This window comes from Microsporum canis, genomic scaffold (genome assembly GCF_000151145.1).
Source record: "Microsporum canis CBS 113480 supercont1.4 genomic scaffold, whole genome shotgun sequence".
NCBI lineage: Eukaryota > Fungi > Ascomycota > Eurotiomycetes > Onygenales > Arthrodermataceae > Microsporum > Microsporum canis.
In genome coordinates this window covers 2,907,368-2,919,762 of record NW_003299166.1, presented here as the reverse complement: position 1 = coordinate 2,919,762, position 12,395 = coordinate 2,907,368, and the positions used below count along the sequence as shown (strand labels likewise).

The window sequence follows — 12,395 nt, the reverse complement described above, 5'->3', positions numbered from 1 at the left end:
GCCTCCTGGAAGTATCTGCCGCTGTGATACACCGGGTACACCATCTGACCAAGGGGTCTGGCTCATCTCGATACCTATAAGAGTCGGGTTAGCAAGAACTTCGACTAGCAACGATCCATCTTAGTATATACCATGATAGTGCATTGTTGTATTGAAAGGCGTGAGGTTGAAAACTTCCACCCACACCTCATCGCCTTCGTTGGCCTCCAGCACTGGACCAGGGAACTGGCCGTTGATCAGAATCATGTCTCGCATGAAGCCATCTGGGGAATGTTTCCCCCAGGTGACAGTGAGGCTGAATAGACGATACCCCCGGGATGCCTCTAGGGCTAAGGAGAAGGGCATGGCTATAGCCAAAGCCAGGCCAGTCATGAATTTTTGCATCATGCTAAGTCTCAGAACGGAAAGCACGGCGTAGAATGGCTTTGTGGAGACGTGAATATTAGGAGGATAGATTCTGTAAGTCGATATGGGAGACCTAGTGATAGGTATGTGGGAAGTTGTGTCCCTGTATCAACAACTTTCCATGGCTCTCCTTTTAACCATTGAAGCAATGCTCGAACTCCGGAATTGGCGCCTGAGGGCCCACGGGACCATCCCCTTGCGTCGGCTGAGCAGACTTAACATGAAGCCCTATCTGTAGCAAAGAATCGGGGCTCTGGCCGGTATAGCCAATGTTCCTTTGAGAGCTCCGACATGCGATGTCAACCAGTAGCACTATTCACCACAGGAAAATGACTACCGTTCCTATAGAAAGTACGTCATCATAATCAGTTGACCAGGTTTACCATCGGGCCTCAGACCTTGTCCAACCGGGCCTCGGGGACCGTAGCAGTTGCATCGCGGCTGGGATATCCGACTTCAAACCCGATAACTAGCTTGCAGGTCAACTTGTTCCCTACATCGCCGTGTACCTGAGCATACAATAGAACTCACCCTCATGTGGAACTGCGCTGCGAGTCGACGAAGTGTGGTTTACAAAATAATATAAAACGTCCCTTTCGTTCTCCTATTTAATCTCTCAACTAATGTTTTACCTTAGATGCCCTTAAGGAATTTAGCACTTTTCAACTAATACCTATCCCCCGAAATCTCAAATCAACCATGCCTGCTTCGGCCCCCCAAAATTCGACTACTTTTGATTCGGCGCGATTCTTGGACGATTACAAGAAGACAGCCGACGCCCTTGGTGCACCATATAACGAGTCGATAGTTGCTCGAACGCTAAATAGCTTTGGCAATTGCTTCAATGAAGGGACCGTGATTTGGCGCTCCACGAGTCGGCCCAACGACAAGTTAAACTATCGATTTTACCTCCGTGATCGAGTGGACACTGTCGCCCTCGCGATCAAGGCCGGCTACATTGAGGAAAGCCACCCGATGGCGCGGCTGGTAACTTGCTGGAGCAACCTGTTCGACGGCGAGACGGTGCAGTGGTGTGATTTGGACCCTGAAGAAGGCGTGGCCAAAACCTGGATCTTCATGAAGACTCAAAGGTCTATAGACAATATCTTGGATGCAGCAGAAGTCTCTGATTGCGTTCGGGCACATCGAGCCACCTTCCATAGCCTGGGCCTGAAGCTTGTGCACTTCGCCGCTGTTGACTATCATGGCGGCACCCTGAACATTTACTTCACTGTCCCGGGCCCTATCTCCGAAGCCCAAGCGGCCGCGTACACCAACCTGTCCGGGTGCAAACCCCCAACCCCAGACGAGTTTGCAGACTTGCGCAAGTACCTGCCTACCCAGCGATTCGTCTTTGCTGCCACGATCGATTACACGACCGGCAAGATCAAGCGTGTCGCATTCTACGCCTTGAATGTACCAGGGAGCGAACTCCCAGAGACAATGAATGACAGGCTGCGCAAGTTCTTCGCCGACGCTCCCTCATACGATAAACAGCAGACCAAGAATATCGCGTGGTCCTATGGCAATGGAGATAGCAAGTATATGAAGGGTGAGGCAAGTTATACAGGAGAATTGCAGGATTGGGTGAAGAATGTGAGGAGTCCCGTGCCGGAACATTTGGGCCTGATGTTGGAGGATGCGAGAGCTTCCTTCTCCTTCTAAGGCTATAAGGCATGATTAACGGCCCTCAACACTAGGGCAACCAAAATGTAATAGGGGCACTGCATATAGGTACCTGTCAGACTGGTTGATCGATATATAGCTAGCCGTTATGCAATATACTATGTTATTATTCAGTCATAACCATTCTCCCAATCAGTTACTTCTATAAATCAATACTACCGATAGTTTATCAATACACTAGAGCTGGCCGGTTATATAGTATTAAGTCCATTATTATATAACTAGTAGTTATGATTTCCATGGGTGTATTTACATATCTAGGGGCTATGTAATAGCTATTGGGAACCCTACGGCATTATGCTCCCTAACCCAAAAGGGAGGGGGATTAATGAATATAGTAATAGCAATAATAAGGCAAAGGGCCTGTCTATCAATTTGAAGTACTGGTAAAACTAAGAATCTTAAATCTTAGATCTATAAATGAGGGTCATACAGGGGATTCTTTATTTTCCTCGGTGCATGGAACATGCAACTGATAAACTGCCTCTTCTAGTGCGCAGAAACAGTTGGTGACTACCTCATCACCGGGCGGAAGAACTTGGGTAATAAAAAGTCCCGCTAAGCCTTCCGTGCGATCAAGCCACTGCACCACTGTCAGTAACGAGACTTGCTTCAGAATATAGAATACCGAGATATAAAGAAGGAGCAGCGAACCACGCGAGAGGCAAGGGCGGGACTTGACAACTTACAGCATGGATACCTGGCATACCCTGCCAGTTGGCACTCTTCGCTGCCCTTCGACCGGGAAAATTTTCTGCATTGATGGATGAACTGAGTCCAAAGTGGCCTTTAGATCCCTCCGGCCATGTTTGGCCCAGGTGGGCTCGCTTCGGGCCGCACATCATGGAGTTGAAATGAGATGCGTCAGCAGTTTGTGGTCGCAGCAGCTCGTTAAGACTCCCCTCACTGATGATGCCACCACCGTCACGCAATAGAGCGGATAGGAGCTTTGCCTGGTCTGCGGGAGTACTGTAGAGACCCACGCCGCCGCAGCAGTCGGCTGCTGGGTAGCCGAATGGGACCTTACCTTTGATACACTGCCGTCTGGGCTGCGCAATGCCATTTCGACAAGCTTTGCCTCGAGGTCTGGTCGTATCCAAGGCCTGAAGGTCGTGGACGCCATCTCGAGCGGGGTCCAGATGTTGGTTCGCATGAAGGACTCAAGGTCTTGCTTTGTAACAACTTCGATCTGTAGATAATGTTCGGCTTCTTCCACTTTCGTATTGTCAGGGGAACGGGTTGTGTGCGGGGAGCCTACTGTTCGGCCCGCCCAATCCATCCCAGGACCGTACGCCCAGCCCTGGCCAGGCTCGAAAATCAGTGGGTGAAGATATCCTTTCTGCGGCAAGTCTAGCGTCTCAGTAGTTTGCTCGCTCTCTATTCAATGCAGTAGTTATGAAAGCCAAGGAGATGCTCACATAAGATCCGGTGAAGGTGTTTTCTTCCTTTCCGACGTAAGCAGCCCACCGCAGAAGCCCCTCGTGTTGTTTGTCGTAGCAGAAGCCGCTGCTGTGTGAGAGCAACTGGCTATCGCTTGAATTTTAGCATAGAGTCCTGAGTATAGCAAATCTTCCTCTGGGTCACTTCTTACCGGAGGGAGATAGGGGCTGTGCACTTCCTCAAGCGCGGCGCACCATCGTCGTCAAACCCCTCCAATATATCTAGGTCGGCCAGCTCCGGCACAATGTCCCTCACGTTCTGGTCTAGGGTGACGAGGCCTTTCTCAACAGCAATCAGGACAGTGACTGCAGTAGAAAGCTGTCAAATGTTGTACTTAGTCAGCAACGTAGTTAGATCACGTGCACTGCCCCTGTTATATCCGGCAGAGACTTACACCCTGCACCTAAGCTCTTCAAGCTCACCAATATACGTACATTTTACACCTATATATACGTTCAAACTCATTCAGCCAATCATCATTCGCTGCTCTTGCTCATATTTGACAAAAGCTTAGTGAGCGAGGCAATCCAAAACAAAGAGTCCGCTGTAACGGGCAGGGAGCGTGCCAGATCTCGCCAGCCATAGGCCGCAGAATGAAGCTTGCCTGCTTGATCAACTATCATTAGTGACGGTGCTCCCTCAAATATATGATTGACTCGGCAGACGACTGTACATACCCTCGTTGCCAATAACACAGAAGCACGCATTGTGCAGCGCAGAGCTCACGCCATCAACCTGTCCCTTCAGGATTCGGTCGACAAGCTCTATATTGAGTATATTAATACTCCCCATCTTTGATATTGCGAATAATTTTGTGTTTCCCTTGTTTCTTTCAAGGTTAGAGAAGAGATGTACACCTCGAAAAGATCCTGATGTTTTCAACTTCTAATACTTAGTTGATGTCAAGCTTAGTCAAATAAATAAAACGGCACAGGCAAGGGTTTACCGCCGCGCCCACGGAATTATATGAATATTGGAAACGCGGTGGTCGTAACTATAACTACACGAGGCCCGAAGCCTGCTAACTAATACACAGTTTTTGTGTTAAACTAGATGTCACCACTCGAACCCCCTCCTATATAATCGCTAGTTATTATTATTTATTAATTCTATATCTATTTACCTTTTTTTCCTATATTTATTTGTCTATTAGAACATTATTTTGCTACTCCATTGTGTCTTGTTGAGGCTTTAACTAGTCATGTGATCTGCCTACAGTCTCCAAGATTATATCTGCTTAGGGTAGCTTGAGCCCGAGGCCCGATCACCGAAGACAAACGTGGGCCAAGAATAGATATTAGGGTTAGACAACGAGCCTGTAATAGCCTTAAATAAATTACCAGGTTAATATCATATACAGGCCCGAGTGCCGGTGCCGAGCGAACATTGTATACACAACTTATATATATTATTACAGACTAGTCTAGACAGCCGGCGGCCGTTAAGAGTTCTGGACATGCGCTCTTTTAGAAAAACCCAACTGCCTAGAGTTTCATCATGCCGATTGAAGAAGTAAATCCGAACAAAAACATGCAAGTCGTCCAAAAGGTTTATCGAGCAAGCTCAGTCCTCCTACAGGGCAATGTTCAAACTGCTGTCAACAACTTGTTTCTCTTCCCCGGGCCGTTTGGCACATCCAAGGTCTTTGAACTAATACCGTCTATCGACCCCAACTTCGTGGCAGTCTTCGGATTGACCAGCGTCTTTGCCAATATTCCAGACCAGTTCGACAACGCCAGCATCCCAGAACTGGCAAGCCTGTATGTGGCGGAAATCAAGTGTCGACAGCCACACGGACCTTACTCATTACTGGGATACTCTGTTGGCGGCACCATCGCATATGAAGCAGCCCGACAGTTGATTGCGGACAAGGAGGCAGTAGAACGGATCTATCTTGTCGACTCACCATGTCCGCTGGTCATTCCATCTATACCACACAATCTGATGAGTTTCATTGGCTCGACACAAGCAAATCAACAAGAGCTAGATTCACAACCAAAGGCGCGTGTACAGCCCATGAGCTCTACAGGTGGAACGCCGACGCTAGGTAGCCTCGAAAAATATAGGCCTACGCCGCTTTTGCCATACCCAGGTCATCCTATTCCCAAGACAACATATTATGTCGCCAAGCAGTCTTGATTCTCACACAGCAATAAACCTACCAAGCTTATTAAAGGGAGACGAAAAGCTCATGTCATGGTTGCTTTATGACCGCAGGGGGCTTGGAGCAACCGGAGGTGGATGGGAGAGATTGGTGGATAGATCGAAGCTAAAAATCGCCACCGTTGACGGAAACCATCTAAGTATTATGGAAGAACCAAATGTGAGAAACCGCCAATCCGTTTAACTTCTTGATACAATCAACAACTAACCTCTCTCTCTCTCTCTTTTTAGCAGGTCCTGGAGTGGGTAACGGAACTGCAATCTTCGTACTGGGACTTATCTTTTCCATTCAAAGGCAGAAGTACAAGAAAACGGTGGTAGAAGTTCCATAGTTAATACACAGCAAATTTTTGTCACATACCACGTAATAGTAATCAATGTAACGGCCAAAGCTACGCTCAATCAACAGTATCGGCGACATAAAGTGCAAGTAACATTTAAGTCTTTGCTCTATATATCCGATGCTGATGCAGTCGACAATATTGGGCCTCAACGGCAACGGCAAGGAAGAAAATAAATAGTCGGGGTACAGGGTGCACCTATCATAGATATGCCTACATATCGGTAGCAAGCAATCAAGCCATTGGGCAGAAAGTGAGATGCTCGCAGCCGGAAAATGGTAACTAGAGCCGACCCGAATGTGTGCGCCAACTACAATAATAAATTGTCAAATATAACCAGTTTCTCTGCCGCCAATTAATGCGGGCTCGCCTTTTTGGCCGAATGGCAGATCCTGACATAAATTAACTATTATCCTTTCTTCGCCCAAGGAAGCAACGTTTCCACTGATAGAGATGCCAACTTAAATGTAGGCAGAGTAACATGTTTCGATATAGCAAGAACGAGCAATATTTTTCACTTGGTAAATTTGTTTATACGGTGATAACAACGGTAGCCAGATTTGTCGAAAAGGTGGTCTCTGGAGCGATTCCTAGAAAATGTCACACATGTTAATATTATAGGAAAGAGGCACTCTAGATTGACCCTAAATATATTACCCCTCTATATCCTTTGTGTTGGCAATGGACTTCTGAGCTCACATGCTGTCTTTGTTGTATCAAAACGATGCTTGATAAACTGACCAAGAGCCGAGTAGATGGCCCCGTCTTCACCTGGTGCCTCGTCCCCATTTTGGCAATATTTGTCCGCGAACAACTTGACCACGGGTTCGAACTTCGATAATTCATGGAAGACCAGTTGCGCTCTCAACGTCCCTTCTAATTCCCTATCCACTTCATACGCACCAAGCCAAAGCGGGGCCGCCATGAAATCAGCTTGCCCCTGGCCCTGCTCTTGTTGAATTTTTGAAATACTGCAAAAGCTAAAGGGCGTCAAGTCGTCAACCTTGGCGATGGCACTGTATGTTGCTAGCACCTTAGAAATCATGACGGTGATCCGGAACGGCAGGTATGCGTCTGCCTCGCACCGACACTCTAACATCTCTATTAGTTGTTTACTAACACCCGAACAGGCAAGCAATGCTTGGTCGGTGGTTGTTATAGGCGGTGTACTTGATAGTATACTGTGTTCGCGGTGTGTTGGTTCGCCACTAATAGAGGCCTGGAGCATCTTCATGGCACGTACGCAGCTATGCCCATTTAGCAGGCCATGGGGCTGTTTTAGAGCCAAATCTTCCGGTGACAGGGCGGTATTATTGTCGTCTTCACCAATGCTGCTGAGAGAAGGAATTTGAGGGAAGCAGTCGAAATCTGTTGTTTGTGGAACGGAAAGGGAGAAACCAGGTGATGATTGATACTCGGCTCCTGGTAGGGCGAAGTCATCTGTACTCGTGTAAAAGTAGTCTATCATGGCCATGGCATTGATCGAGCCACGAGCCATAGCATGAGGAAGCTTTGCTCTGTTCAGGCCGCAGATCCCTCTTGTTTGTATATGTGATTGGAATAGATGGATGAGAAGATGAGACTGTAACCCCAGGTTCAAGGTCCAGACTTGAGTCCCTGTCTTGGGAAGGCGGTTCTGAGTTGGATGTAGGTGGTGTTGAAGACTTGGTTGTGCTACCCAATAATCGACTCTGTTCTCCTGGCTGGAGGATAGTGTGAAATAATCGATCAGACTCCAATGATGGTCCAGCGGCACGGGCCGTAGTTTGGGCATGGTGATGAGGCGGCATCAATATATTAGCGTTTTGAGCCTTGATAAGGTCCATGGTTGGCTTTCCAGTCCTCATCGAGACGCTGTAATGACAGGCGCCGCTTATGCGAACACACCGGCCACATTGAGGGTGCTGTTTGTCGCAGCGCACCTTAGCGTCGAGGCATAAATCACAGGACCTGGCGAATGCGAATAATAAAAACTTGTTAACTACGTTTTCCAAGTCAGTTCTCCAACGCGGCTGGCGGAGAGAGCAACTCACGAGCGAAACTTGATTATTGGTGGCTCAGGCTGCCGAGACTTGCGAGCTTGGTATCCGCTATGCTTTGACGTTGCCATGTCTCACTCATATGATGAGGTTGATTCCAGTGGGATAGTAATTATAGTGCCAGAAAGTAACTACCTAGGCAGTTAACGGTACCCCGTATAGCGTTATAGTTAGCCTCTTATGACAAACAGGATTTTGAAACGGTTGGGCAGAAGTTCGTTCGCTCAGCTTGGACGGGAGATTGTGCTATATATTTCAAGGTCCTACCAGCGAGATAACTAGTTACTCTGTATATTCTATCCTTCTGCGTGTGCTTTCCACGCTTCAGCCGCCTGTTGGTGAGTCCCACTCACCAACACCTCCCCATTGGTAGCTGCGTATACCGAAGCCTTGCTGTAGTCGCTTTTTAGCTCCCTATCAAGGGGGTGGCCACCCAACGACTTACTATCAACCAACCGATTGAGTATCTATACGTACATTTTCCAGCCCGCCTCTGCCACCCCAGTTCTCTATCAGGCAAGGGGTATGTGTCAAGGATCTCAGCTGCTCGACGAGCGGTGTCGCCTTTTCACTCACCGATTTTCATTGACAAAATAGCTATCTATTGCCAATTAGTTAGTTAACTTGTTGTTTGCTGAAACATTCCTCTACTAACTAGAGGGCGACGTTGATCAATAGGAGACACGGAGAAGCCCTCGCTTCCGATGGTGGCAGCGAGGTGAAGCAGTCGTCAGGAGGGGAGGAAGTTGAGCAAGGGGCAGTCAAATGCACCTTCGCTTCACTACGTACAGAGTACGCGGTGTTAGTGCTTTATGTACGGAGTATTCCGTACTCCATATGGACGGAGCCCCCTGCGAACGCGCAGGGGGTTGTAATGTTGGAGCCAGTGTTCGGCACAGTGTTTGGCCAACGCATCGGATATACGATACACCGCCACTACTACCTCCTATTCTATTTTAGTTAGGTACTAGCTAGCCGCTAGCCTACTATTATATATAAATAAATAGTTATAATATAGTTATTAGTTTTTCTAATTATTATTATTTATTAATTCTATATTTTTTAATTATTATTTTTTATATTTATTTAATTATTAGACTGGGGCCGAGTCCGGGTTTTTTACCCGGACCGGCCCGGTTCGACCCGGCCGGGTCGAGTCGGTATTAGGCTTTTTTTAGACTCGGTCCGACCCGGCGAGCCGGGTTAAGGCTTAGAACCCGGCCCGTCGAGTCGGGTTGAGGCTTAAAATATTCTAACTCTCTAAATAGGGAAGCTAAGTAAATAAGAATAGAATCTTTAGAAAGCTCTATTAATTCTCTATTAAATAAGGTTATTAGTAGTTTAATACTATTTAAATTAAGCTCTCTAGCTAAATTTTAAAGAAAGTATACTATTTTTAGAACTATATCTTAATATGAAGCTAGAGCCTCTAATACTAATAATTTCAAAACGTAAATAGCCTTATTTTATAGAGAATTAATAGAGCTTTTAAATAATAATATTTTTATTTGCCTAGCCTTCCTATTTAGGAAGATATTACTATTAGTAATAGAAAGTTAAAAACCCGGGTTTTTTGCCCGACTCGACGCGGTCCGGCCCGGCCCGACTCGTACTAAGAATTTATTAGTACCGACCCGATCGGGTCGGTAGTTTAAAGGCCAAAACCCGGCCCGACCCGGTACCGACCCCAGTCTATTAATTATTAAAATTTTTATATAATATTTCTTAAATTAATTTAATAAAAATAAAATATTAATAAATTTATTATTTATATATTAGTAAAAAATATTATTATATTAAAACATATAAATTAATATTTTTATAAAATAAATAATTATTTAAATTATATTTAAAATTAATAATTTCTATAAGTTTTATTAATTATAATTCTATATTTATTTATTATTTTTTTTATTTAGTTACTAAGATATATCTTTACTACTCCATTATCCATTTGTCGAGTCACGTGATGTTCCTTCAACCTCCGAGATTTAACAAGCTACCTGCTAACTCGGTCTCTGTCATGCCACGCAGCATGCGCCCACCAAGCCCACGTCACGTGGCATCCAAGCCCACATCACGTGGCATCCAAGCCCACGTCACGTGGCACCCAACATCAAGCATATAAGCAGTGCAGCGACCAGAGATGACGAGCGTCATCACTGTGTATGATCTTTTGGTCGAATGGCATATGCTGTATCATCGCTGCCAGCATATACGGCCATTACAGTCTCCATTCAGGGTCACTATATCGTTGTATATAGACCCAGCATTGTATTAGTCCTAGTAATGTAATCGATTGAATCTTGAGTGTCTACGAGAATTCCAGCAATAGCTTATAGTTACGGAGTACTCCATAGATAGCTGGGGTTCACTGAGTATGGCGCTGGAACTGTGGATATCAAGATCACTACTCGGTGCCACTAACTAATTGTCAAATGTTGTACTTAGTCAGCAACGTAGTTAGATCACGTGCACTGCCCCTGTTACATCTGGCAGAGACTTACACCCTGCACCTGAGCTCTTCAAGCTCACCAATATACGTACATTTTACACCTATATATACGTTCAAACTCATTCAACCAATCATCATTCGCTGCTCTTGCTCATATTTGACACTAATGCACAGAGCCATGGGGCCCAACACCACTGGAACCTCGTGGGCTGGGAAGTTGATTAAGCGCCCAAATGCTTGGATACCTCTGTTAGAAATTATTTCCGGGGTTAAGTATGTATGTACTCCGTACGTACGGTGTACTCTATACCCCCCCGGAGTTAAGTCTTGTGTCTCAGGCTCTAGCAGGGGGGGCTAAACCCCGAGCCCCGAAACCCGGCATGATCTGTCGGCTAACACCAATCCTCTCTTCAACGTTATATATATGAAGTATAAATATACCCTCTGTATATCAGACTGATAATGCTCTGAAGCTGTCTTAATAACCTAATTCTCTTTTATTGTGTCAACTCTCGTGCCTTTCCCTAGACCACCATTGCTTCATCGACAGCATTAATTACGACGTTCTATTACCTGAAGCTCGCAATGTCGCTCTCCATCGGGGATGCCATCAAAAACCGAGGTTCATTGCATATACTCTCGGATAACATCGAGGTTCTTGATACGCATATCCAGAACATTGTCCAAGATGCTATCCTCCACTCACCCAGCCCATTTAACTGTCAATCTGGCCGGGCTGTAGTGCTTCTAAAGGAAGAGCATAAGAAATTCTGGGATATAGCCTACAATACCGCCAAGGAGCGTGTTGCACCCCCCATCTTTGAGAAGGCATTTGAGCCACGTATCAAGATGTTCCGCGCAGCATATGGAACAGTAAGTCTCTTATTAGCGCCCTTACTGGATAACTATCTGTTATTAATCTAGTTTATATCATCTAGATTTTGTTTTACGAGGATACCAGGTCACTCAAGGCAGCAGGGGAGAAAATGCCCGTTGTGAAAGACAAGATGCCCATATGTGAGTAATCCCCAACAGGTTAAGATAGAATAGACCGTGTGGATTCTAACGTCAATACTTATAGGGTCGGAGCATGCAACGGGGATGTTGCAATATGCAGTTTGGCTAATGCTAACTGCAGAAGGTCTCGGGGTTAATCTGCAGCACTATAACCCAATGGTAGATGCTGCAACGGCTAAGCAATGGAATATCCCAGAAGAATGGAGTCTAAAAGCCCAAATGGTGTTTGGAAGGCCTGAAGGACCGCGCATTATGCAGAAGACTTTTGAGCCCGTTGAGGAGAGAATGATGATATTCGGGGCGTAACTCGTGTCAGGTGATAGAACGCTAAAGAAATATATAGCCACGTCTCTTTATAACAGTATCCAAGTCTAGCCTCCGAAATCTACATATAGTTCCGGAAATATACTATAGAAATTTCTTCTCCTTAGCTCACAATATAGAAAGCTTGCTATCTATAGGACAAATAGATACCTTGGCTCTTATTATTCTTCGCCTAACTATAAATAATATAGAATTGTGTCAGAATCTGCCATTCGGCCAAAAAGGCGAGCCCGCACCGGTCGGAGGCAGAGAGACTTGTTATATTTTGACAAATTGTTATGCCATGCAGCATGTACGCCCACCCAAGCCCACGTCACGTGGCATTCCAACATCAAGCATATAACCACTAGTTGTCGGTTTTTGTATTAGTCAGCTACATCTCGCTTGGTTCAAACACCTCGCACATTCGATAGAGCTCAATATTATCATCCTCCTTTTTGACAGCAGTGCAGCGACCAGAGATGACGAGCGTTATCACTGTGTATGATCTTTTGGTCGAATGGCATATGCTGTATCATCGCTGCC

The 12,395-nt window shown here is 45.9% G+C and overlaps 6 protein-coding genes across 6 annotated transcripts; 3 read left to right on the top strand and 3 right to left on the bottom strand.

The window, feature by feature from the left end:
• Window positions 1–3: 3 nt before the first annotated feature.
• Window positions 4–387, bottom strand: MCYG_05061 (uncharacterized protein; the record flags this gene model as incomplete). Its single annotated transcript, XM_002847278.1, has 2 exons — window positions 4–98; window positions 132–387. Coding segments are annotated over 2 exons (351 nt in total), but the record flags the coding sequence as incomplete, so codon positions are not given.
• Window positions 388–1,104: 717 nt separating this feature from the next.
• On the top strand, window positions 1,105–2,078 carry MCYG_05060 (NovQ; the record flags this gene model as incomplete). The annotated part of the gene is made up of 2 exons (XM_002847277.1): window positions 1,105–1,957; window positions 1,987–2,078. 2 exons carry the CDS (start codon window positions 1,105–1,107, stop codon window positions 2,076–2,078), a joined length of 945 nt encoding a protein of 314 aa, XP_002847323.1.
• A 440-nt stretch (window positions 2,079–2,518) lies between these two features.
• On the bottom strand, window positions 2,519–4,323 carry MCYG_05059 (beta-lactamase family protein; the record flags this gene model as incomplete). The annotated part of the gene is made up of 7 exons (XM_002847276.1): window positions 2,519–2,674; window positions 2,781–3,044; window positions 3,119–3,430; window positions 3,510–3,618; window positions 3,683–3,849; window positions 3,928–3,974; window positions 4,209–4,323. The coding sequence occupies 7 exons, from the start codon at window positions 4,321–4,323 to the stop codon at window positions 2,519–2,521; spliced, it is 1,170 nt and encodes a 389-aa protein (XP_002847322.1).
• Window positions 4,324–5,028: 705 nt separating this feature from the next.
• On the top strand, window positions 5,029–6,015 carry MCYG_05058 (conserved hypothetical protein; the record flags this gene model as incomplete). Its single annotated transcript, XM_002847275.1, has 3 exons — window positions 5,029–5,578; window positions 5,682–5,854; window positions 5,926–6,015. 3 exons carry the CDS (start codon window positions 5,029–5,031, stop codon window positions 6,013–6,015), a joined length of 813 nt encoding a protein of 270 aa, XP_002847321.1.
• Window positions 6,016–6,696: 681 nt separating this feature from the next.
• On the bottom strand, window positions 6,697–7,809 carry MCYG_05057 (uncharacterized protein; the record flags this gene model as incomplete). Its single annotated transcript, XM_002847274.1, has 1 exon — window positions 6,697–7,809. The coding sequence occupies one exon, from the start codon at window positions 7,807–7,809 to the stop codon at window positions 6,697–6,699; it is 1,113 nt and encodes a 370-aa protein (XP_002847320.1).
• A 3,305-nt stretch (window positions 7,810–11,114) lies between these two features.
• On the top strand, window positions 11,115–11,852 carry MCYG_05056 (nitroreductase; the record flags this gene model as incomplete). The annotated part of the gene is made up of 3 exons (XM_002847273.1): window positions 11,115–11,402; window positions 11,468–11,546; window positions 11,611–11,852. The coding sequence occupies 3 exons, from the start codon at window positions 11,115–11,117 to the stop codon at window positions 11,850–11,852; spliced, it is 609 nt and encodes a 202-aa protein (XP_002847319.1).
• Between the last annotated feature and the right edge of the window lie 543 nt (window positions 11,853–12,395).